Genomic DNA, 26,618 nt, shown 5'->3' with positions numbered 1-26,618 from the left:
GGAGGAAACCGATGGGGTCGGGTGCGCTGCTACAAGGGTGGCAGTGACAGTGGGGGGTCTAGACGGAACAGACCTGGGCGGCAGATGCTGGCTCTGGGGACGCGGAACGTAACCTCTCTGGGGGGGAAGGAGCCGGAGCTTGTGCGGGAGGTGGAGCGTTATCAGTTGGATCTGGTGGGGCTTACCTCTACGCACAGCCTCGGCTCTGGAACCACACTCCTGGATAGGGGGTGGACTCTATTCTACTCCGGAGTGGCCCATGGTGTGAGGCGCCAGGCGGGTGTGGGGATACTCATAAGTCCCCGGCTGAGTGCTGCTACATTGGAGTTTACCCCAGTGGACAAAAGGGTCGCCTCCATACGCCTTCGGGTGGTGGGGGGGAAAACTCTGACTGTTGTCTGTGCATATGCACCAAACAGCAGCTCAGAGTATTCGGCCTTTTTGGAGACCCTGAATGGAGTCCTGCATGGGGCTCCAGTAGGGGACTCCATAGTCCTACTGGGAGACTTCAATGCGCACGTGGGCGACAATGGAGATAACTGGAGAGGCGTGAATGGGAGGAATGGCCACCCTGATCTGACCATAACTTGTCCATAACAAACACCATGTTCGAACATAAGGATGTTCATAAGTGTACGTGGTAACAGAGCACCCTAGGCCAAAGATCAATGATCGATTTTGTAATCGTATCGTCTGATCTGAGGCCGCATGTTCTGGACACTCGGGTAAAGAGAGGGGCAGAGCTGTCAACTGATCACCATCTGGTTGTGAGCTGGGTCAGAGGATGGGGGAAGACTCGGGACAGACCCGGTAAACCCAAGCGTGTAGTGAGGGTGAACTGGGAACGTCTGGAGGAGGCCCCGGTCCAAAAGATTTTCAACTCACACCTCCGGCGGAGCTTCTCTCACATTCCTGTGGAGGTAGGGGACATTGAACCAGAGTGGTCTATGTTCAAAACCTCCATTGCTGAAGCCGCGGCGGTGAGTTGTGGCCTCAAGGTCTTAGGTGCATCAAGGGGCGGTAACCCTCGAACTCCGTGGTGGACACCGGTGGTCAGGGAAGCCGTCCGACTGAAGAAGGAGGCCTTCCGGGTTATGATATCCGGTGGGACTCCAGAGGCAGTTGCAGTGTACCGACAGGCTCGAAGGGCAGCAGCCTCTGCCATGATGGAGGCAAAGCAGCGAGTATGGTAGGAGTTCGGGGTAACTATGGAGAAGGACTTTCGGTCGGCACTAAAGTGTTTTTGGAAGACCATCCGGCACCTCAGGAGGGGGAAACGGGGAACCATCCAAGCTGTGTACAGTAAGGATGGGACCCTGTTGACCGCGACTGAGGAGGTTATCGGGCGGTGGAAGGAACACTTTGAGGAACTCCTGAACCCAACTACTACGCCCTCTTTGGTGGAGGCGGAGCTGGAGGCGGAGGAGGGATCATCGTCAATTGGCCTGGTGGAAGTCACTGAGGTAGTCAAACAACTCTGCAGTGGCAAAGGCCCGGGGATTGATGAGATCCATCCAGAGATGCTAAAAGCAATGGGTGTTGGGGGGTTGTCTTGGATGACACGCCTCTTCAACATCGCGTGGAAGTCTGGGACAGTGCCAAAAGAGTGGCAGATCGGGGTGGTGGTACCACTCTTCAAAAAGGGGGACCAGAGAGTGTGTGCCAATTACAGGGGTATCACACTACTCAGCCTCCCAGGTAAAGTCTACTCTAAGGTGCTGGAAAGGAGGGTTCGGCCGATAGTCGAACCAAGGATTGAAGAGGAACAATGCGGTTTTCGTCCTGGTCGTGGAACAACGGACCAGCTCTTCACTCTTTCCAGGATCATAGAGGGGGCTTGGGAGTATGCTCAACCAGTCAACATGTGTTTTGTGGACTTGGAGCAGGCTTATGACCGGGTCCCCCGAGAGATACTGTGGGAGGTGCTGCGGGAGTACGGGGTGAGGGGGTCCTTGCTTGGGGCCATCCAATCCTTGTACGCCCAAAGCGAGAGCTGTGTTCGGGTGCTCGGCAGTAAGTCGAAGGAGTTTCCGGTGGGGGTTGGCCTTCGCCAGGGCTGCGCCTTGTCACCAATCTTGTTTGTGGTCTTCATGGACAGGATATCGAGGCGTAGTCGGGGGGAGGAGGGTCTACAGTTCGGGGGGCTGTGCGGATCTCATCGCTGCTTTTTGCAGATGATGTGGTCCTGATGGCATCTTCCGTCTGTGACCTCCAACTCTCACTGGAGCGTTTCGCAGTCGAGTGTGAAGCGGTCGGGATGAGGATTAGCACCTCTAAATCTGAGGCCATGGTTCTCAGCAGGAAACCGATGGATTGCCTACTCCAGGTAGGGAATGTGTCCTTACCCCAAGTGAAGGAGTTCAAGTACCTCGGGGTCTTGTTCACGAGTGAGGGGAAGATGGAGTGTGAGTTTGGCCGGAGAATTGGAGCAGCGGGGGCGGTATTGCACTCGCTTTACCGCACCGTTGTGACGAAAAGAGAGCTGAGCCGGAAGGCAAAGCTCTCGATCTACCGGTCAATCTTCGTTCCTACCCTCACCTATGGTCATGAAGGATGGGTCATGACCGAAAGAACTAGGTCACGGGTACAAGCGGCCGAAATGGGTTTCCTCAGGAGAGTGGCTGGCATCTCCCTTAGTGATAGGGTGAGAAGCTCAGCCATTCGCGAGGAGCTCGGAGTAGAGCCGCTGCTCCTTTGCGTCGAAAGGAGCCAGTTGAGGTGGTTTGGGCATCTGGTGAGGATGCCCCCTGGGCGCCTCCCCAGGCAGGTGTTTCAGGCACGGCCAGCTGGGAAGAGGCCCCGGGGAAGACCCAGGACTAGGTGGAGAGATTATATCTCTGCACTGGCCTGGGAACGCCTTGGGATCCCCCAGTCAGAGCTGGTAGATGTGGCCCGGGAAAGGGAAGTTTGGGGTCCCCTGCTGGAGCTGTTGCCCCCACGACCCGACCCCGGATAAGCGGTTGAAGATGGATGGATGGATGAATTTTGGTGACTTAGAACGTTGTGTCAATGCAATGAGCTTCATGGCCTCTTAACCTCTTGTGAGTGCTTATAAGTGACTACAGCTGGTGACTCTGAGGCCATTTAAATAGAGCTCATTGGATACAAACGCCCACAAACGCTACAATGGGAAAGTCAAAGAAGCTCAGCATGGATCTGACAAAGCAAATCCTTGACTTGAACAAGTCTGGATAGTGACTTTGAGCCATTTCAAAGCAGCTGCTGCTGAGAGAACATTGGTCAGGAGGGGGAAGAGTCAACAGAGAACCACCAAAATGCAGATCTGCCAAGAAGTAGAAGCTGCTGGAATACAGTGTCCATGTCCACAGCCGTGTTTGGCATCTCCATGGACTGAGAGGCTGCCGTGCAGGAAGGAAGCTCTTGCTCCAAAAGCGGCAACTTAAGGCTCGACTGAAGTTTGCTGCTGATCACATCGACAAAGATGAGACCTTCTGGAGGAAAGTTCTGTGGTCAGACGAAACCAAAAAATGAATGAACTAACGCAGATCAGCTGTTCTGGAAGTGGATACTCCGAGTAAGTCAACTTGGAGTTCAGGGATAGACTCAGAGTTTGTTGAACCTCCTTTCTGGAATACCCCCCATGTCTACCGCCAAGCACGGTGGTGGTAGTATTATGCTGCCAATGGATCTGGTGCTGGTGGATGTGAACAATGCTGAAGAAACAAGTCCATGTCAGAGAGCCATCACATTTAACTGAACAGCACCAATTCTGTTGTCCAGAGGAGTGGTCAAAGATTCAACGAGAAGCTTGTGGACGGCCACCAAAAGCGCCTAATTGAAGTGAAAATGGCCAAGGGACATGTAACCAAATAGTATCACTGCTGTATGTATATTTTTGACCCAGCAGATTGTGTCGTGTTCTCTGTTAACCCATAATTAAGTCCTAAAAGAACCAAACTTCATGAATGTTTTTGTGACAGAGTGATTGGAACAGATACTTCTATCAGAGAAAAATCTGACTTGTAGGAATAAACGTTTGACCACATCTGTAGTGGGTAGATATGTGTGTTTAGCTCTACAGGCTTCATGCTGTCCTGATATCCACATGTGATGCCGTTGATGACCGTAGCTGATTTCCTGTCACGCCACCTCATCACTGGCTCTGTCACAGGCACTTTGCTGGAGGCCCACTGGCACAGTTCTTGTTATCATCTTCTATTCTATATTCTCTCTCTACTAAATCACATCAACGTTTTTAAATACAATTAGCAGAGCCAGCTGTTTTCTAACACATTGTGTACAACTACAGGATCTTTACAGTAAACTGATGGAGATCAGATGTAAACATTTGATTACCATATAACCACAAAATACTCAATGTTAACATTGTAATGAGTTATTTAGACAAGATGATTTCTGACAATATCAGGAGAGAAGATTCAGCAGTGACACAAAATGAGAATATTACTGAATAGGAAAAACAATAGGAAAGCCTACTATATACAGAATAATATGTACAGTATTATACGTTAATTTCATCAACGTACATTTAAATAATAAAACCAAAAACACATAAGGAAATTATGTGAGAATTCATTTAAGAGTAGCAGGTCCCCAAAAGGGAGTTGTCCAGGAAAAAGGAGAGGGACGTCAGCAGAACAAAGTGGGTAATGCAGAAACAGTTAAGGATACGTGTTTGAAATGAAGGAGACCCGTTGGAAAACCAGTCAAATATATCACGCCGATGTGATGTGAGGACTTTATACCATGGGCTCATTTCAGGCGACGCAGAGAGATGCGCTGCAGTCTCCTAGCTTTCCCCCTGGCATCAATGGGCCGCATCTCATTGACCTTTGACCTGACCATCCGGGAGTAGCTGGGTCTCTTGGTGTAATGCATCAGAGGGCGGTCAGGCTGAGGCCCTGATGGGACGGAGAAATGGAAGTTATATTCTACTGCAAAGGCAGGGCACATGCATTCTGGTAGTTTGTATTCTTGTCATTACGTTTCATTTTTCTATTCTGTACATTTTGTCTCTTTCGATCCAGTTCTGCATACTTAATGCTGTAGACTCATTGAGGACACAACATTTACCCGGAAGAGGATCCTTGTGGGCAACTCGACATCCGCCGCAACTGAACAAATCCTGTTCAATCTAATCAATAGTAATTTAACAATTCCCATGGTAATCATGTTTTGGGTGATAACTTGCGCCCCCAGAGGCTCAACGTGTTCCCGAGCGTCTTTAGAAGACCCCCAGATTGAGGCCATGTGGGTGGACCGAAAGCAGGTAAGCTATCCGCTGACGTTTTTGAAGATTTTGAATGCCTCGTGAAGTGTGACACCAGCAGTTGAGGACTTGTACCGGTGTTGTGACAGCCATCTGTCACAACACCGGTACAACTGACCGGTACAACCGATCTGTTAAAACCAGTTTTTGTGTCGCAACATGATGTCCTTTGGGATTTTGATCAATGGGTTCCTGCTGGTTCCTGCTGGTTCTGGTAGAGGTGTACCAATGCATCCTGCATCCAGTTTGTGTTTCTTCCGTGGGCCGAGACAATCACAAAGGCGGAGATATTGCATTAACCTCCTTTCTAACTTTTCTAAGAAGGGATCGGGGGTAGCCCCTCTCTCCTCAGGCCTTGAATAAGATCTGTGTGGCCGAGCCTCAGTCCTGCGCCCGTGAGCAGATAATCAATGATCAATAATTGGGACTTCAGAATGAAGTCGTGAGGGTGATGGTTACCGGTGCGATATAGCAATAAGTGTGAATCTGTTGGTTTAAAAAAAAAAAAAACACTTTAATTTAAAAGGGAGACAATGAGAAGTTGGGGCCCTTGAAGTGAAAAAGTCCAAAAAACTCCCATTAGTTGGTGACGACTGTAAGTTAATGACCGGGTGGTGTGAATTGAAGGTCTGGAGGAAGAAGTCAAACTCCTTTCCTGAGTGAGGCCAGACCCAGACTTCATCCAAATAGCTGTAGTAATGACTGGGACGTTTGGCGCACAAAGGGAGAATGGATTCTTTCCAAGTGGCCATGTAAATATCTGCATAGGCTGGGGCAAATTACTTGCCATGGCTGCTCCACTAATCTGTAGGTACTGATGGCCATTAATGTCAAAGTCATTGCTGGTTAGGCGTTCTCCCACGAGTTCCCCACAACTGGTTCTGGGGAAAAAACTCTGCTGAGTCCTTGAAAGGTCATCCGTCATTCTGTCAGGATGGCAAAAGGCAGGACTCAAACGCAGAGTTTCACAAAACAAAGAGACATTAATGGTCAAAAATTCCAAAAGCAAAAAAGGGGCCAAAACGGCGACAGGAACCAGGGAAACTCAGACATGGACTTCCGGACATTCAACAATGACGCGACAAGTGGCTTAAATACACTAGGGAGGTGCAGGTCATTGGACACAGGTGGAAACAATCAGACAATCACAGGGGATGACAGGACAAGGCAGGAAGTGAAGTTACCCACGGATACAAGAGGCATAAAACTACAAAATAAAACAGGACGTGAACCCAAACCCTGAAAAAGCTTCAGGATCTCCTGGTCTGGTTTGGATTACAGTCAGAGACTACAGGCGGCCTGGAGGCATTCTGTGGAGAACGGGCCCTGATTTCGGTGGTTTGTGGATCTTAGGTAAAGAATAAAAGTGTCTTACGAGGGGTGTCCGTAGTAGAGAGGTAAGAGCCTTGTTTGGTAGCTGAGGTTCCTTTACGCACAACGGAGTTGAGAATGGTGCCGAACCAAACAAAAATAGGTCATTTTTTGCATCTCGGTTCCTCAAAGGCTGATCGGCGCTCAAACAGTCTCGGTAGTTTGAACCAGATGTCAGTCATCAGGATAATCGCGCGTGCACGTCCTACGTCAGAAGGATCGATCACCAAAACCAGGATTTTTTAACAGTATAACGGCAAATAAACGCAAAGGAAGAGCATCTTTTTACTATTAAAATTTCTGATAATGATCTGGTCCTCGAATTCAAACCTTCAAACAGAACTTTGACTATTGACGACACATTGGGTGAACACCAACAGTGAGACAATTCATTTATAGTCTGGTTATTGGCCCCTGATCCCAGGATGGTGCCCCGTTATTATTTGTTAAATACTATTAATTTGAATAATTTAATGTTTCTACCTGCTGATAAACAGGAACCTGCCAGATGCCAACAGGTGCCATTGCTTTTTAACTTTTGATTGATATACGAGGGTGAAACAATAAACAATAAGATTGTTACACTTGTATTAACCAAGTTTGTGTGTAAATGTTGAATATTGAACTACAAATTAGTATTTTAGGCGTTTTTGATACCTTTTTACAGTATTTCTTATTGAATTTTTACTAATTTAGTAAGTTTTAGTGTACCTGAGAACAGTACTACTAAGGACACGTAGTGCTTTTATACTGTGGGGATGCTTACCATTGTGGCACGGCTGCTTCTCAGTGTGCTCCTCAGGCTTTGCCTCTGTGTTCTTTGGGCCTGATGCTGAAGGTCTACCTGGATTATTTCCTCCTTCCTCCTCTTTGGGCGTTTGTACCTCCTGCTGCACCCTGCTCTCCAACACCACCTGACCCTCCACATCTGTCTTCATCTCCTGTCCTGAATTGTGTCTCTTTGGCTGTGTCTCCTCTGCTGTGTCCTTCTCTTGCCGGCCACTCTCCCCTGCCTCCTTCTGGACCTTTTCCTCCAGGTCTTCCAGAACACAAACACGCATTAACAAAAGCAATATTCTCTATGATGTTGCTTCATTTGACATCACTGCAGCACTCAGAAGACGTTAGGATGAAGCTGCTGCTGCTCACAGGCTGATTCATATGATTATCAGAAGGAAGTAAAACCCAGACTGTACCTGTATTTGTCATAAGGTAATTAGTCCATGGACATGCATGTATTAAATAAGGGCATGATAAAGTAAGCAGTGCTACAATGTCTTCTCACAGCTAATACGCTTAGCTGCTTCTCAGATGTGTGTTTGATAATGTGGCCCCCCGGACTGGAAGGAGCCCTGTAGAGAGTGATGATACCAGGTGGTAAGTATGGGCACCTTTGGTTGCCTGGGCCTTCCACGTCTCCCTGTTGTGGTGAATCTCCTTGTTCCATGTGACCTTGAAGCCCTTGAAGTCCACCGTGGTCAGAGAGCAGCTGCCCTCTGAGCCTGTACTCTTCACACTGGACCTCTTTCCATCACTGCCACTGACACTGTGGTCACTGTGGACAGTGTAGACACGTGCACACAAACACACATCCTGTCAGACGTGTTGAGGTAGAAAGCTGGTGCCTCTTATTGGACAAAGCAACACCGTCAACATCACCCTTCAAAGTAAAAGCATCAACGTGTTGACATGTAAACGGATGTAAATATTGTTTCCTAGCGTGTTTAGATGATAATGCAGCCGTGCTGTTCATGCTTCAGGTTATAGTGTATTGAAGTACTAGTTTCCTTAAATAAACAGTGTGTAGCGTATTGGGGATCTGATGATGGAAATTGAATAGATTCTTACTATATAATGGTTTTTAATAGTGTTAAAACTATCTAGGGAGGGGTGGTCATGTTCCTACGGTGGCCCAGAATAGACACATGGAAACAATTGAAACTGGGCCTTTTGAAGGTCTGTTTTAGTTTCTATCTGTGACTTCCTGTCTTGGTAATAGCGATCTGATGAGATGAGGACGTCAGCCGATGGTCCGTGAGGGGAAGACGGGAGCAGGTTGGGGACGGCTGATCTACACCACAGGATCATCTAAAATAAGTGTTTGTAATCTTCTGTTTGTCACCTCCAGCGTCTGAAGGCAGCCGTTCCAGATCGCGATGCCTCCTCAACAAGCGGAGTCACAATTTTCTCCATCATTTCTGTCAGCACTGTAAATGTTGGTTCCACGATGAAGTCAATGAATCCTGCCGGATACGGAAGACACGACCACTTAACAGATTCACTTCACCTTGTTGATTCTAATTTGTGTTGACATGTTTTTACTATTTGATAGTAACTAAATAATCACTTAGTTTTCATGCTACTTCCACACGCACAACAACTAGATACGAATGTTGGTCCAGCGTATAAACATTTGAACTTTTCTCCCAAATGAATCGACATACTGGGACAACGGTTTCCATAACAGAGGTACACTGGACCAGACTGTTCATTAGATAGCAGATAAACAAACAAGCAGCTTTGTGGTGTAAATGATTCTTATTCTATCTTACCAATCTGAGACTGTGCCACCATGGTGGATTTGCGGTCACAGAGAGGAGAGAACGGTAGACCCAACTCCGCTTCTTTATCCCCCTAAAAACGAGTAGACAAAGCAGCGTTACAAGGTGCTGCCATCAAGGCTCACCAACACAACATGTCACCATCTGTTTGCTCATTTCTCATTCCTTTCTTACACTAGTGTGTCATTTGTACATAGAATGTGGATTTTCCTTTACATGTAGTACATGTTACTTCAGTAGCACCTCCGCAGTGTTATTAGTTAGTATCTCTTCCTTTTGTACTTAAGATTGTCTCAGTGTGACCAATGATCTTATCTGGACCCACATGGCTGCTTCAGCACTTCAGACTACATGTAAAATCATCCTTCATCTCCTCCCCTCCCTACACGCCTTCCTCCTAAGTCATTGTCTCACATGAACAACCACTGACTGCCTGCTACTGGAGGACAAGTCCACCAGAAGGTGCTGACCATCTTCTATTACCTCATTACTAATTCACATGTACAAAGACTAAACCTTATTCTAATGAATGTATACAATCAACTATTGTTAGCAGGTGGTGAGCTGCGAGCGGTAGAGCTGGTTTGTCTTATGTTACACCCAGAGTACTCGTCTGCTTATTTTACCTCTGAAAACAAACTAGGTCCGAACTTTGTCTTCTTCTTATTCGTTACTAGTGCAGAGCCATGTGGAGTACTGCATAAATGAAAAGGCCGCTCATTGATTCAAAGTGGTCACCTGTTTAAAGAACTCCTCCAGAAGGGATGTGGTCCAGCGATGATGGAGGTCCCAGCGTTTGGCAGGGTGGCTGATGTCAGCAGTGTGCAGTAGCAGGGACAAGGCCTTTGCTTTGTCGGGCCTGCAAGTCCAGTGCAGTTAGTGGACGCGGCGCGTGAAGGGTTGTAAAGCAGAAACAATCATGGTTTGATAGTTTCAGCATTGTGAAGGACTGGAGTGACTGGCAGCATGAGGCGGGACGGACCCAGACGTGAAACACTCACGCCTCATGTTGCTGCAGGTGGCTTTTCATCCCGTTGATCTGCTGGAAGTGGCAGGACATGTCTGTGGCCAACACCATCTCCACCACCAGAGCTCGAAGCTCTCTGAAAGAGGGCAGGCAGTAAAACATTCATGCTCCCTACAGAATGAATCTGAGATGAAGCTTGGGGAAAGTTTAATCAGAGGAGACTGAGATGCTTTCATCCTGTTGCTGTCACTTCTATATTTCTGCAGCAATGCAGTGCCAGATCGATGCAACTCTGCCCCAAACTACTCAACTTGTCCCTAAAATGAGAGTCATTTGATTCTGCTTGACTGTAAAATAAGGTGATGTGTTACTTCCTGTTATCATCAGCTGTAGCTCCCTCTAAGCACCAGTAGAAGGCAGTATTTAGAAGCAATGATTTGCACTGTAATCTGGGGGTTGTATTGTACAGTGAATTATTATTTGAAGTCATTGAATGGAAACAGCGGTAAAAAGGACGTCCCTTCAGCTGCAGCGCTCTTCTCTTACCTCCACTCGTCTTTGGAGAGATTAGACAGAATGTTCATGTCATCACTGTGCTGTAGAAGGCGATATGCAGCACTGACGTGGTAGTTCTCCAGAACAGCTCGGTCATTGTACAACATGGCGGTGTCTGACCTGCAAATGCGACACGGGTACTTCAGGAATGATCTCCCTCTCTGTCATCGTGATAATGCCAACAATGTATGAGGTAAAGCTGCTATCATTCATAGTAGGCTTTTTATTAGGTCACCTGTTAGATATCTCTTTATGCTCCACCTTTATGCTACAAACGATGCTACGTGGGAATTACCTTGTCTGAATATGGAAGTTATTGGTGGTCCCTGTGTGCTCGTAGTCATGAATGGCAGCTGCAAAAATGATGGCAAAGATCTCCAACTCACTGAGCCAGTGCTGAAGGAGAGAGGCGGACAGACGAGGAGGAACGTGTCAATCGGGAGATGAAGATTAAAAAACCGTCCTGCTTAACGTTGTGCGGTTCTCCTGCTGGAAGTGAAACAGAGTCTCTTTGCCAGTTGTCAGTGTGCCTGAACCACCTCGGTTGTTTTCCAGTAGAACCTCAACTCAAATGAAAGCAAATAGAGCTCTTCACCGAGAGGATCTGGTGCAAAGTGCCTCACTGAGTGCTGGAGGTCACTGTGCGAGGAGGCCAACAGGACAACATCACATCAGCAACAGCAGAGAGGAGATGGAGACCCCCGACCCGAGGTCCTCCACCCCCGGGTGCGCCTAGATATCCTGTCCATGAAAGTCACCAACTGGAGAGTCAAAAGCCTTCTCCGTCCACAAAGCACATGTAGACTGACGGCGAGTCCCATCCAGCCCCGGCCTTGCCCCCATGCAGCTTTCTGACCCCCGTAGTGACCCACAGGTATGTGGAGGCGGGGCTTGTACCTTTTAATAACACAATGTCTGCATTGTACATGTGGTGCTGCTATAGTCCCTAGACAGCCGCCATGAGGGATTGTTGATGCATTATTTCAACGCAAATTAAGTTGGGTGGTGCTTGTGCTTGGGAGAGGGGCTTGAAAAAGGCCCCGTGGGCCTCTGTTTATTGCGGCCTTGGTTACCTGAGAAGGAGTCTCATTTAGGTTTTAGGTTGTTCTTTCTTTGCTGTAACAACCTACATCAATAAAAGTCAGCAAAGTCACTTAAAGCTCCAGTTTGTCATGCAGCCTTTCATCCATTTACAGTCAGAGACAAAACTAACTTTGCTATTGCATCATTATTATCTACCTGTCAGTCATCATTCATCCCGTCGCGATTGGATTTTGAGGTAGGAAAGCTGTGATGAATGACTTGTAAGATCCACTGAGGAAGTCTGCAGGCACTTTTGAAAAGCGTATTGCATTGTGCTTTTACCCAACCCTGAACGTACCACCATGCCGGTCTTGAGGAGCAGGTAATGAATGGTCTGTGTGACATCAGCCGCATGCGTCAGGTTGTGATAGGGATTCTTGTGTTTGCTGTAGCCCACTTGCAACGAGTCCACGAAGGATATGAGGACACAAACAGGGACCTTCAACAGAAGACAAGGAACAACCAGTTGCTTTGCAGAATTGTAGAAGCAATACAGAGAAGTTGTTCTGTTGAACCCAGTACGTTCCCATCAATACTTAGTTCTGTTGTCACTGACATTGTGCTCGTTAGATACACAGCGTCTTGTCAAAATGAACATACCTTGAAACGGTTGATCAAGTCATATCTGGTGAATAGCTCATAGAAGACAAATTTCAGAGCGTGGTCCCCACTAGCATCGTTCAGTGCAAACACATCAAAAGACCACACGTCCACATTCTAGAAAAGACAAACAGAAGCTTTATTAGCACGTGAATGTCCACATAACGGTTCAACTGTTCATTTCTAGGATTCCTTTGTTAAGGTACAATCAATAAGAAAACATAAAAACACCAGTTACAATTTAGTCTTGAGGATTTTGTACTGATATAGAATTTAACAACTGGGAACTTGTTATGGAATTCTAGCAGTGTGTGTGGGAACTTCTTTTGTTATCCTGCACCTGCAAAATCTATGGATTTGTGTGTTGAGATCAGTTTATATGTTACTGCTAAGAAATATAGCAATTCTCCACACAAATGGAACTACATTCAGCTGGTTTATGTTGTATTTATCAGATTGATCCCAGTTTGTGTTTGTAAACGGTGAATCCTTGATGACCACGGTGGTCACGGAGTCCCACAAGGTTTTGTACCTGGACCAACTTCATTTCCCTTCCCTGATCATAACCTTTCTACTTTAAACAAACACAAATGAATACCTTAAGAACAGTGATGACATCTTGTGGATAACTAAGACCGACGATGTTCGAGGTCCGTCTGTACATCCTGTCACAGAGATATAACACAGACACATTCCATAACACAGTGTCACTGTCTCGTCTCTGCAGACTTTACATTAGCAATAGATTATACGTAAGCAGTGGGTCTTGTCACAATAACTTGGTCACATTTTCAGTCTTCTGAGTTTCTGGGTGATTGTTTATTTCATGTCACAATCCTATTTCTGTACAGCAAGAAGCTGGATACCACATTGGCTGAGCTTTAAAATACACAGTGCACATATTCTTGCTTATTACTGGTCAAATACCGATGCTTCCTTAGTGTGTTAGAGGAAGCCTAAAATGATGATGCTTTAAGTTCCTTTTGAGCATCGGTTTTGGGCGGTTCAATGTTTAACGTTTAATTGGCTGATTGTAAACTCACAAGACTTCTAACCATCCACCACCACTTCCACTGACTCCAGTGGAATATCGCCCACTGGGGCTTTTATTATAATCTGAATATCTATGTTTGAGCATTATGTCCTTGACTCTGTGTCCTTACAGCGTCTCACAACTTGTCCCTTTCTTGCTGAACTGGATACAGTTTTCTTATTATTTTTGTGGACATGCTTTAAAAGGTGGACGGCTGAGTTCAAGGGAAGAGTTCTCTGTATAAGACAAAAAAACTTAGAGAGGAACTTAAGATAATGGCTTTGGTGATGGAGAGTTTTTGGGCTGAGGCTGCAGCTATGACCCAGCACGTCCAACCCCCCCTCTACCGTTCCTGGTCCCACATCAAGTCCCTTCACGCTACCAGCAACAGGGAATAAATTAAGCAATGTGGATTTTTTTTATCTTCTATTTGTGACTAAATAATTCATATAGTATCAATAAGGAACCTGACCGATAAGCAGTATGGACAGTAGCTGATAAAATCCTAACAAGTGTCCCTCGCCATTATGTCCAGAGTTAAGTCGTCCCACGTGATACCAATCGACCAATCGAGTCCTTGCATTCCAGGCAGGACGATGTGTCTCAACGGTGCATTTGTGTACATTGTTGGGATGCGGAGAACATGGGGAAAGCCGCTGCACGCCGCGCTGTTCCTTAGGTTTATTTGGTGCTTGAGAAACTTCTGGATGGTTCATTACATTCCCTGCCGATGTCCCAGTAAATGCAATCAAAGAGGGCTTTTATGGAACTGCAGGTAATTGAGTCATTCGGTGTTTCATCACTTATTGAAAAGGCGTTCCTATCACTATTCATTACGGAGCATATCATCTTTATAGAATATGATTAAGGTGGACTCATGATGAGAATAGAGGGAATACACACATACATGCTGATTCACACACACATATTCAAACGCCTAGTTCTATATGGTGCGTTCATAATCCCCTCCTGCTCGTCAGCGGAGAAAAAAGAGCCTCTTCCTTTGAGTCGATTTGATCGACTCTTCCCCCTTTTGAAGTAGGACGCGGACACACAATTATCCTGATGACTGACGTCTGGTTCCAGTTGATGACATTAAGCTGGATCAGCTAGCATGATTTCAGTCAGCGGGTCAGTTTGAGCTGGCTAAGACGACATTTGATTGGCTTAGTTGCACCACGTACAAGTAACACGTATCCCTGCTGGCTTTGACCATCAACAGCAAACAATCACCCAGTGGAGTCCACCATGTTTGGACCCTATTCAGCTACGAGGATAATGCAGAGTTTTATTATTATTAGTACCAATGAACCCTTTATGTTATCTGTGTTATTTTATTCATGTTAAATGGGAAAACCTTGAAACAAACATCACACATCATGATTAAACAACTATGAAGGGCCTAATATTCCAGATGACTGTTGCATCAAATACACCAAACAAGCCAAACCTCTCCACAAAGATGCCGGCCTGCACTGCATGAACGATGCTACGGAAGCGTGGCTTGTCCTCGTTACGGCGCAGCATCACAACCGTCTGCCGGGTAAAAGTGGAAGCCAGCCAGTCCCGAACCTCTGACGGCACCGAGTCCGACCGGATGTCACCCAGCTGGTCCTCTGGATCCACCAGCCGCCTGCAAGGAGACACGCATCAGACTAAAAGCCATAAAAAAGATCACACCTTCTCGCCAAAGCTGCTGATTGATGATCTTCATCAACAAATTGAAGGATTGTCTTATTCACTACTCGATGAGCACACAATTCAATTATTGTGTAGAACACGGCTTGTCAGATTTTCCCAACCGATTGTGTCACACGTTGACCACATGGCTGATGTGACGCGTATTTACCGGCGTTCAGACACATTCACATTTAACTGAAACGTCCTGCCGTCATTTTGTTACAACTTCCACAAGACAAGAGTTGACTACTGGTTTACCTTCAGGTCAGCCATCTTTTGTGTAACTAACTAGTAACTGCCTGCTGATCTTCTGTATTCATGTGCAGGGTCCCACTGTCCTATAAGGAATAAGGCTCGCAACATTGTGCAGCAAGAATTTAAACAATTCTGGGTTAGAAACTTGGAAACCGTATTGAGCCACGAGTTACTCATTAAATTAAATATATTACTAAAACATACACATAGACTTAATGGAATCATTTAAATACTAATAGTAGTTTACTAATAGTAAAATAATATGAATGAATGATAATGTATATTGTAATTATCATTTATTTATCATCCATGGACAATCTTACTTACTACCATAGAATATTTAATTGCCTTTCACCAATTTACGGGGTATTGCAGTTAATATAGTCTTAAGATATTTAGAGTGCTTTACTTTAGCTTCAAAATGCTTAAGACAATGTAGCTTGTGTGTAAATGATCCCGTTGTGATTTATAAATGAGTGAGGAAGCCACCGTGCTACTGGAATGGCCCAGTACCATGTGCCATTAAAACGCTAGGGGACCCAGGCTCTGTTGATGAGCCGACTGCCGACGGGAAGAAACCCTTTGTGTCCATAAAGTCCTGCGTGCATGGGGATGATGTGTTAACCTTAACCTCACCCTGCTTTCTGATTTTCCACTTCAATGTTTCCCCTTGGATTTTTTGGATTGTTGTACCTTTTGTGGACTCCTCTGCTCCACAGGTTTGTTTTTTAGGACAAACGTTTGCGTTTGGCCATTTCTCTACGTGCTCCTCCACCTCTGCTCAAAGGTCTATTTAGCTGCCGATCGTGAAAGAATTCAAGAAAATCATTTTTTAAAATCCCCTTTTCTTCATGTTCATGGATAATTTGAGAAAAGCAGAAGTGAAATCTCTTGCCTGGCTTCCTCAATGTACAGAGATTCAAGGACTGAGGCGGCGTAGTCCAGGTTTCTCTTCAGCTCCACCACAGATGCCTCCCCCCTTTCCAGCTGCTTCACAAGACAGCGCAACCTGCAACACATAGAGGCCCAGCAGCATCTGCCCTCCATTCAGACCGTCCCAAACGCTGGATTGGGGAGCTGTACAATCTATAGATAGAATATATCTCCCACAGATGGTTTGGGAGTGATTAGCACAATCTGGGCTGTATAATATGTGCGCCCATATTACATGGCAGTGCAGTTGGTAATGTCAAAGTCAAATCAGCAGTTTTACAGTTAATGTCAGTGCAAAGAAAGCTGCAGCGCTCTTTTCTAACTGGGTTCTGTCTCACTCAGTGGACGTAGATTGTGGGTTGAAGTCCCGTCTCAAAGCACATTCTAAACAATTGGCTAGAACGCCATGAAAGGAAGTGTAAAGCCTGTTCTATGTGTGGCGAGTAAAACTTAAAGTAAAGGACACCATCTGTTTAGCAAAGGCAGCAAGCAAAGCTCCTCTTCCACATTTCCCTTCATCACAGCTTCATTTGGCATGTGAATGATACATTTACATGAAGCAAAGGCCGCTGTGTGTGTGTGTGTGTGTGTGTGTGTGTGTGTGAGTGTGTGTGTGTGTGTGTGTGTGTGTGTGACCTGCTGGCAGTCTTCTCCATGGTGTCCGGGGCACCAAGGACCGGCAGCTCATCCTTCAGGATCTCTTCATTCTGAACTCCTTTGTATTCAGTGATGCCAACAGCCACTGGGACGGCAGTGCGCAGTGCATTCTGGGACAGTGAGCCTGAACGATGGACACAAAAGCGCCTGCTAGCATTTCCACGTGTGCAACGTCAATGTTTTAATCGATCAAGGACAAAAGTCATTGACGCAGTCGGCCGTAACACGGAGAGACGAGGACGTGTTTGAATGGACACGGAGGAGTGAACACAGTTGAAGAAAAAAGATGTGTCAACTACAAAGGAGGCTTAGACCCACTGCTGGAAAACACACACATCAGAGGAGCAAATCCTGATGCTGCAAAAAGAAAGTGGGGATAGTTAAAGAATGAAGTTTGAATAGAATAAGTCGAGTTTTCTGACGAGCCATTGGCCGACTTGTTGTTGCCTCCAGTTGTGCGACTGTTTGGACTCAGTGTCCCCTTCTGCAGGGGACGTATTCATGGCGGGTCACATGTACATGTGCCCCTCACGTGTGGACAGAAGCCCCCGTCACATGGTACCTGCATTACAGAGGTCACTGTTTGAAACACAAGTTGGATGAACTCACGTGCCAAGTGGGCCAGTGGAAAGCGGGAGCTCGGCGCCGCCTCGTTGGCAACTGGACAAAAGAAGGAGAATTTCTGTCATTTGACATTCTTACTGGTCATTTGGGTCCAATAAGCATGACTTCTATTGTCCAATGACAGCGCGGTGCTGGGGACACACACTGTGCTTACTCTCCTGGTCCACCTGGTACAGTGTGGGGACATTTGTCTCTAAAGTCACGTCCACTTTAGTGACCTCATTCGTTCCCAGGATACTTCTACCCAACCTGTGTTTAGTCACAGACGCCAACCTGCAGCCCCACGTTTTGTTTGTGTTGTTCAGCCGCTCGTGGAAGTAAACTTGCTTGTGTGTGAAACGTGTTTCCAACCAAGTGATAAGAATAAGAATACAATCAGTAAAAGGAAACATAACACCTGACCTTTCCAACCCAGAGCCACTGGTCAGAGGATCAGAGTGTGTGTGTGTGTGTGTGTGTGTGTGTGTGTGTGTGCGTCATGGGGGTGCAGCTGGAATCAGGAAGTGAAGGAGGACATCAAGAAGCAGCCACTTCATTAGTGACAATGACTCCCTGAGCTCCGTTGCCCAACAACTGACAACACACCAGTCGACATGACGTCACCTCCCAGTCTCCTGGTTGCCATGGAGACAGCAGCCTGTAAACACAATGCTGTGTGCTGTTCTCTGTACTCATCACATAGACTCCATCAGACAGTAACTACGCCCTCTTCACAGTGGGCCTGGCTACGTCGGCTGTTATGAGGCCAGCTGTGGACTTCAGTCCATCCCGATGTCTCCTGGAGCAGTTCCTACTGCGGCCGTGCCATCGGGGACAAATAAGGAGCGTGACACAAAGTGGGGAAGCGTTTCCTCTTGGAGCTGCTGTCAGCTGGTTGCAGGAGGAAAAGACGACTTGTCAACAAGGCAAAAGTGATGCTGATCAGGATGCTCGGCCTGCGCTTAGTGCTCCTAATGGCCTTTGGCACGTTTCACTGCGCCCAAAGGAAAGCCACCAATCAGAGCCTGGAGTCTCCAACACAGCTGTCAATCACTGCCAGTGACACGTTGACAATCAAACTGTCTGATCTAAACATCCTATTAGCTGTTTCAGAGGCATGTGGCTGTAACCCAGTAAAACATGTTGGGACAGAAAGCAGTCGAGCCAGGACGTGTCTCCTTGAGGACATGTAGATTATGTCTCGTGTTCTACAGTCAAGAGACAGTGAGACGTTTCATTGAAGTCACTAAATGTTGCTTTAAAGCCGTCATTACAAAAACATAGTTTCACTTTGTGTGTTTGTCTTGAAGGACACGCTACATCCAGACGGAGGAAGATGAAGCAGGTAAACGGCTACAAATAGAACACAATGAAGCTGAGTAACACACACACACTGAAACACAGAGCATCTCACCAATGGTGAAGCTGAAGCCGTCCATGCAGAAAGTAGCACTGCCGCCCTTTTTAAACGCCTGTTTTTTGGACATCGTTGCGGCTCCTGATGTGCACGGTGTCCCTCAGTGGGTGAGGGGGGGCCGTTCTCTCTGTGCTGCTGTGGACGGGTGTTCAGGGTAAACGCCGCCCTTTTCCTCTTTGCTCTTCGCCCCTCGAGGCCGCTGTGATGGTGCAGCAGCGCTCTCACTCCGCCTCCCTTGTTTTCCTCTGACAGCTTAGCAGCAGATGTGTCTCTTTGTCCCCTGGGACATGGGACAGTCTGCTCCTCCCACACAACCTCCTTGTGCACTTGCTCACAGTGTTTTATTACAGTGTCAAACGTGTGCACGGTGTCCAATGTTGAGATATTCTGACATCCTTACAAACAGACACACAACTGTGTCTCTGTGGCGTTTTAAGGACACTAGACAAAGGACACGCATGCGGGGGACAGCCCTTGCTGAAGGTGCTTTGAGTGGACATGAAGACAGAATACTTTAAAGTAGGAAGCAGACAAAGTTATTATATATATTCCTGATTCCTCAGGCAGCCTCGGCTCCGTAGGGGATTTAAGTTGTGATCAAACTGTAATGAAGTTCATGAAAATGTGAACCAACAATTGCTTTGCCAGCAAAAGAAAGAAAGGGAATAAATACAGTGCGTTTACAGGCACAGTTCTTCATGGAAAGGGAACTCACAGCTGTAGAAGTGAAGTGATCCTCTATGTGTGTTTCACTGTCGGGGGTTTGACTCCCACACGCCGATGAAAGACTCTTGGGAAAAGGGATTGTCTTTGAATCCTCTAGAAACGGAAGCGGCTCCTTAATGTGTTGATTACGGTGACATTGAAAGTGAAACCATGCGGTTGTGAAATGCAGCATCCAGTTGATGACGTGTCGTTGGTGACGCATCTTCTCCACACCTTTCACAGCTCTCTTGTTGATCAGGAACTGAGTCACATGTCAAAGAGTGAGACAGCAGCTCATACAAACAGTCCACACGCCGATCCGTCAACAGCAGAAGCACTTCTGCTAAATGCAAATGGTTCGGTAAAGAAACGATGCTCACTTCTCATGTTGTTCTCAACAACGTGACCAGAGAGAAGCCGCATGTCAATGACCAGCTCAACCGCAGGAGGAGGCTGCAAGATGGAGGAAGAAGTCTGGAGTGGGACTGAGTGAGGAGGGACAAGAGGACGTGGTGTTTAATAAGTGTGATTAATGCTCTTTGATTGACTTGTTTAAATAAAGACGTGTTGATCTCTACATGGACGCATTGACATGTTTCCAGTGTGAAGTCTGTCAGCAGATCAGGTGACAGCGCTGTCACCTGAAGGGTCAACATGGACGCCTCGCCGTGTCTGTCACTGCACAGATGGACTTTGTCCTCCAGGGATTATTTGGGGGCCCGTTGGGCCTCCTCTCCCACTGGGGGTCCTCAGAGACCCCTAACAGATGCTTCCAGTGTTCACTGGTAACATCTGGTGTGTTTGAGGTCACAGGGTTTAAATTGAACATCACGTCTTGTCTGTATCCACAGTGTGCAGGTTTGTTGTCTCATTGTGCATTAAAACTAACACGTTTTAAGTAAAGGACATGAGGCCGGGCAGCAGGACGTCCTGAAGGACTCTGATAAATAACATGAATAAATATAACATTTTCCAAAGAAGAAGGATTGAATTGTGCTCTGTAGGATCTTTCATGTGTGTCAGCTGCTTGCTCACATGTTTGAAACGGTTTCTATTTATTCCAACGTTTGACAACGTAAGAGTTCCCCTACAGCCTCATTGATCAATACAATATGAATCACTACCCAACTCATTAATCACTATTATAATACAACAGCCCCGAATTAAAGGTTTACCTTTGTAACTCTTTATGTCTTTCTTCCGTCCAACATCCAGTATTATAGTCCAGTAAAGTTCAGCAGCTGCTTTTCTTCTCTAACAACTCTGATCTGCTCCATTGAGACACTTTCATGTCTGATATTTATATTTACTGTGAATTAGTTTCCTCTGCTGCTCCGTCACACACAGCGTTTCTATTTGAAATGAGAAGCAAACAAAAGCGTGATAGTTAAACACCCGACAGTCAAGAAGCGTATTCAAATGTTTCAGAGCAGCTGACGTCATCGAGGCAGCTGCTGTCCCATGAAATGAGCGTCCTCTGTTGTCCCCGTGAGTCAGGACCCCCGAGTCTGTTCTCCCCAGAACGCAAGTCCGTCCTCTGCGTCCTATCGTTGAGAAAGGGCCCCACGTTGGGAGGTTAATACGAGCAGCGTGGAGATCAGGACCTTCAGCTGCTTCCACGTGTCGTCCAGTCAACAGGGGACACGAGGACAGAGGTCCCTCATGATGCAGCTGTGGACAGTCTTCTCGTATGTTTCTGTTGCTGCTTATTACCCGTCCATGACCAGCCGTTCTCCTGAAGCTTCCCCTGGACCGAGGCGGTAATGGAACCACTGAGCTCCACCACCGGGGCTCCCTGAAGACCTTTACTGGTGCTCTGAGTTCTCTCCGTTCTTCCTGCTGCAGGAACGTCTCCACGCCCCTCAGCTGCTGTTCATACAGCTGTCAATCATGTTGAATGACACGTGAATGAAGGCGGCACGATGCAGCGCGCTGAGGCCATGCAGATAAGCTCAAGTAGCGGTGAGCCTTGTAGTGACGTCATTGTCTTAACTCAGGTAGTGACGTGATGTCACCTGTCAATCACAGGTCAGTGGAGCCACGATAATGAAGTAACTGTTGTTCTTTGGTGACTAAAGAGCCTCTTCTTGTTCACAACAACGGGTTCAGTCATCGAGCAGCAGCACATGTGGGATTAGTTCACTTCCTGCTTGTAGTTCACTGAGAACGTCAGCGCCTCTGGACACGATGGACTAACATCTGGAGGGACAACGTCCCCTTGCTGGACATCAACACGAGTTCCCTCGTTGTCCTCTTACAGGACGTTGTCCCACACACGTCTCTGGTTTAGTTCAGTGTGTTGTGTTCTAGTGACTCTGACGCGTGTCTTTTAAACACTTAAAACGCACTTATGTGACGTCACAGAACTAACCGGTGACTCTGTGGGCCACAGCGCCCCCACGTGGGCAAACCAAGCAGCTGCTTGTAAGCGCTCAGCCTGATGGTGACGTGTGCTGCAGAACTCTGTTCAGAAAGGGTTGAATTAAACAAACGCTGCTGCCTAACCGGCCCAAACATCACCACTAACATCAAGTAGAAGAGCCTTTGTGAACCACGCGGAGCTCATCTGTTATTCGGCAACACGAAATCACCTGAAGAACCAACGTGTCTGATAACAATCACACTCTGAGCCCTTTGGACATGTTGTCTCATCAGGAGACCGTAGCGGTTTATCGGCTCTCACGTTGAACTAACTTACATCCGGAAGACGTTTACAGCAACACGAGCCTTCGGAGTCTTTTCGCTTCCGTTTCTGTGGGTTTCTCCTCCATATTCCGGTGAACGGAGCTGCTAAAACGAGATGTTTCTACAAGGAGGTCTGGTGGAGAGGACAGAGACTCTCATTATGAAGGGATGAGGACAGACACGTTTATTATTCAGAGGACAAACGTAATTGTAATATTACTATAATATCATGATTAATGACATGTTTATGGATGCTGGAAGAGATGTTGGATCCCTGCTGTACGCGGAGAGAGGAGGTCATCATATCACGACTCAGTCACACAGGTCTGAACTCAACTCTGTTCGTAATGGCAACGAAACTGAAGATGTGGAGCGCGTCGTTACGAAGGGTCAAAATACAATAACGGAAGAAACCGATTGGAGGCTCAAATTGTCCACCGGGGACGGAAGTGGAGTGTGGAGGGAGTCGTGTCAGTGGAGCAGGGTGGGCCCGACTGCTTTAGACCCCTGATGCGTCTCATAGAAGAGACGGGACCAGGTCGTAGGATCCAGGTAACAGCGGCAGGCTGAGCAATAAACCCTGAACCTGCACACTCCGGTACAGCAGGTGGCGCGATGCACCTGGTCACGTGACGCTGGTTGCGACCCGCCAGAACAAACCGGAAGAAGAAGAAGAAGACGTGAGGGAGACGCGTAGAAAGTCACCAGAGCTTCACTTTAACGTCTTAAAGTTTCACATCCTGTGAGTATGTCCCGTGATACACAGCGTGTGTTTTTCTCTAAATCCCTTTTTGTTTGTTCCTTTTAAAACAAAACCGAAGCGCAGCCGCTAAACCGGAAGTGCGCACATTTTAACAGTAAAACGCAATAGAACGTTTGTACGATAGAAATCCGTCTGTGACGCAACAATATCTATAATATAGCAGAGTAACATTAGAAGAATGAATATGAAACGTCATCGTGTGTTAACAACAGTGGTTGACTACACGCAGACACATTTACAGTCATCCATGTACACAGATACTCATTCATCTGTGCGCTGTTTGATGCAATATAGGAATCAGGATCAGGAAACATTTAATGCCAAAATATGTCAAACATACAAGGAATTTGTCTCGGCGGTTGGTGCGTGACAGCAGACAGTGTGACAATAGACAACAAGACAGCAGTGCACACGTAATACAATGAAATGCTGACGCAATGGGTTAGTATAATAAGGCTATGGGTTCGTATAAAACGAGAGGATAAAGTTAGTTAAACATTTATACTGCAGGTACGGCATCATAACACAGGGATGGTTACGCACGTACAGAGGACTGTTTACCCTCACGGGACAGAACGTCCGTCCCGAGGCCGGCGCCCCTGATCTCAGACTGCCAGCTGAGGGTAGCAAACACCTTGTGTAGTCCAGCCTTATTGATCTCATGACACACATTATTTGCAGTTTTTCCAACATTTCCCTCCTGTTTATTGTAGGATATTAGAAACAAATTGACAATCCGGTTCATAAAATTAATAAAAATGCATATAGAGTACACCAGAATACAGCCATGATTCTGAATCTGTGTAATCAATAAAGTAATGACAATATTGTAAAACTACTGTAATTCTGCAGCTGTAATAGAATAATACCAATGCAGTTATGATTGTATTTGATGTAATGTAATCAACTGGAATGCATGCATGTAATACTTGAACAACAACTGATATTGACTAAGGGTCATTCAAAATCCCAGTTACATTGAACTCACCAGAAGACCACTCCCAGAGGTGTGGACACTGACTTTCACACCTTTAAGCATTGTTATAAATACCTGTAGGAACCATTGTTCTGGAGTTCGCTGGTGGAGGCGACAGACGGGCACTAGGGATGGTCAAAGGACTGACCTGGGGCCTGTTGGCTGCTGAGACCAGCGGCTCCTCAGCTGAGATGTTCTTTTTACCACAACGCCATCTCCTTTATTAAATACATTTGATTTAACCTTTTGATCAGCGATGACCTCTGTCCGTCCGGCGTTTCTTCATTTTTCAACACAACATTATACAAAGTATAACTAATTGAAAGAAAAAGGAAAAAATATGTTATGCTATGCTAGTTAACGGTATCAAATGATTAAACACAAAGAAAAGAAAGATTTGTTTAACAGATCATCAAAAGTTCATAAAGGATTAAACTGTGATTCTAAAATGATTGTTCTTTTTATTATTTATCAACGGGTTAACATATTTCATTATTATTATTATTTTTTTGTAAATCATCAAAGTCAATCAAAGTTTTAAAAAAAAAGTGTATTATTTGTATTAGCACGGCAGCTCTTCCCCCCTTTGAGCGACATGTCGCTCATGTTAGAAAAAAGGCGACAAAAGGCAAATCAATCCCAAATAAAACCCCAAAAAGAAGGTAAAAGGAGAGGAGGAAAAAAAATGGTTGTCTTCAGGCTCAGGTGCTTTGCACCGTAGAGGCCCCCCCAGCCTGAGGTTACAGCACCTGTGGCAGGAGGCAGGGGGGGATCTTGTTTTTTTTCCCTCATCGAAAGAATCCAAGTCATCAAATATTGTTCTTAATTTGGTCCATTAGGGTAACTCAATGCAGCATCTATCCACTTCCTTAGCAACCCTCTCACACAGGGAATAGGAAAACAGCCGCCAACTCCGAAGAGAGCGATCGCCAGAAAGATGGAAGTAAACATTGAGATTGCCAAATCTTTCCACTTGCCAAACCAATTTTCCAGCATTTTACTGAACGGGTTCTGGATTCCAGCGTTTTCTGCTGATTCCTCAGAGAGTGAAGTGAGCCCCTTTAGCCTCTTGGTCACTGACCCGTCTGGGACAGTGTTGTTGGGGATGAAAGTACTGCACGTTGATCCAAACATTTTACAGACTCTCCCCTTTTTCTGCCACTAACATGTAAAGTGTCATTCGATTTTGCCTCACCATTAGACCAGCTTTGTGTAGCTGCCCGTGCAACCCATCTATCGCTCTGGTTGATGAATCGTTATAATAGATGTAGTTTATCCAGTCAACATTTTTGTTTATCGTTACTCACCAGAAGAACATTGACTCAAACTCTGCAGATATTGGATGTCTGGCCTTGTATTCGTCTGGTTCTTGATGGTATCAATTTAAAATGGATGGATTAAAGCTACCGGCTGGTGAAGTTAGTGACCTCTTTGACCCGTGACGCAGTTGGTTAAATTCATTTGGTCCGCTGAGTACATTGTCTGAATGGGTTCCATCTAGGTGGCGCCATTGTTTGCCAATTTCTGCAGTGCGGAGCCACCTCCGACCTCCTGCTGGGACACCCCTAAATCCCTTCGTGCGCTTTTGTCCCTCTAACCGGGTTCTTCACTGGTTCCAGCTAAATGACCCTATTGTGCTCACATCCCCTGGTTCGTCCAGCCACGCCTCGAGGGCCAGGTGTCCGCAACCTGATGGTGATCAGTGGCAGTACCCCCTGCAAATGCTTGGCTCCCCTTCTTGCAGTGTGTGAGGTGGATCCAGGATGGTCTCTCTGCTTCTTTACTGTGTGCTCGGTTCATGTCAGGCTCTCTGTGGCCTTCATGGCCTGATAACCCAGCTTCGGCAGAGGAAAAACATAATTTTGTTAAACAAAATGAACAAATGGTTTAAGCTTGGTAAACCATTGGTTCCATCATCTAATTGTTCAAAAGTTAGAGCCCTCTAATGCTACTTAGTTTGTGACTTAAGCATACTGGAGCTACATTGTGTCCAATTAATTTCCGTCTTAGCCATTATTTTATTTTTGTTCCATCAGTCCTGCTGACTGCAGATAATAAGAGATGTGAAGAGATATTTCACATTCTTCTCAAAAGTAGGAATCGGATACGTTGTAACTTTTGTTGACACAGTGTATACTGTTCAAAACAAAACATTCTCTTCGGTATCTCAACCCTCAGCCTGCTTTCTTCTGTTGAGGCTTTTTGCCTTTGTTAAAACATCCCTTGCTTTTGTGGAAAACATTTAAATTAAAAATTCATTTGGAAAACATTTCTATGCTTGTCAGACAATATTCCTTTTCTTTACATTGATTTAGTTCAATAAAGTCCATACTTTCTATTTAAAACCTGGATTTGTGTTGTGTTATTTTTAGTCATTTGTACAGTTAAACGCTGCACAGCCTTTCCATCCCTCCTGTTCAGCATGTGTTAATTTAACACATAGCTCAAAGTGGCCTAATCTCTATATAAGGTCTTTACCTTCCACATTATCTCAGTTGTGTTTTTTTGCCAAAACGTTTTCTC

At 46.1% G+C, this 26,618-nt stretch overlaps 2 protein-coding genes and 1 long non-coding RNA gene across 51 annotated transcripts in view; 1 reads left to right on the top strand and 2 right to left on the bottom strand.

Annotated features, from left to right (window-relative positions):
* The window catches only part of LOC120812009 (uncharacterized), a 519,303-nt gene that overhangs the window by 440,420 nt on the left and 52,265 nt on the right, over positions 1-26,618 (top strand). The window lies entirely within an intron of this gene.
* On the bottom strand, positions 8,565-15,557 carry LOC120812008 (dual specificity calcium/calmodulin-dependent 3',5'-cyclic nucleotide phosphodiesterase 1C). Its single transcript, XM_040167790.2, has 10 exons — positions 14,872-15,557; positions 12,987-13,053; positions 12,389-12,505; positions 12,087-12,227; positions 11,001-11,101; positions 10,697-10,825; positions 10,185-10,286; positions 9,922-10,042; positions 9,175-9,256; positions 8,565-8,865 (listed from the first exon to the last, which is right to left on the bottom strand). The coding sequence occupies exons 1-10, from the start codon at positions 14,946-14,948 to the stop codon at positions 8,741-8,743; spliced, it is 1,062 nt and encodes a 353-aa protein (XP_040023724.2). The 5' UTR covers positions 14,949-15,557; the 3' UTR covers positions 8,565-8,740.
* On the bottom strand, positions 16,256-20,218 carry LOC120814942 (uncharacterized). The gene is made up of 4 exons (XR_013454483.1): positions 19,682-20,218; positions 17,556-17,606; positions 16,926-17,070; positions 16,256-16,365 (listed from the first exon to the last, which is right to left on the bottom strand). It is a non-coding gene; the product is annotated as an uncharacterized LOC120814942 (long non-coding RNA).

Source organism: Gasterosteus aculeatus, chromosome 21 (genome assembly GCF_964276395.1).
Source record: "Gasterosteus aculeatus chromosome 21, fGasAcu3.hap1.1, whole genome shotgun sequence".
Taxonomy (NCBI): Eukaryota; Metazoa; Chordata; class Actinopteri; order Perciformes; family Gasterosteidae; genus Gasterosteus; species Gasterosteus aculeatus.
This window is presented reverse-complemented; position numbering and strand designations above follow the sequence as displayed.

Excerpts from the sequence above, each read along its gene's own strand:
- LOC120812008 (XM_040167790.2), bottom strand. The coding sequence starts at position 14,948 with ATGCTGCGCCGTAACGAGGACAAGCCACGCTTCCGTAGCATCGTTCAT. Across the intron at positions 11,102-12,086 it reads TCCTCAAGACCGGCATGGTG|CACTGGCTCAGTGAGTTGGA; the intron begins GTACGTTCAGGG and ends TCTCTCCTTCAG. Across the intron at positions 10,826-11,000 it reads AACTTCCATATTCAGACAAG|GTCAGACACCGCCATGTTGT; the intron begins GTAATTCCCACG and ends TCGCATTTGCAG.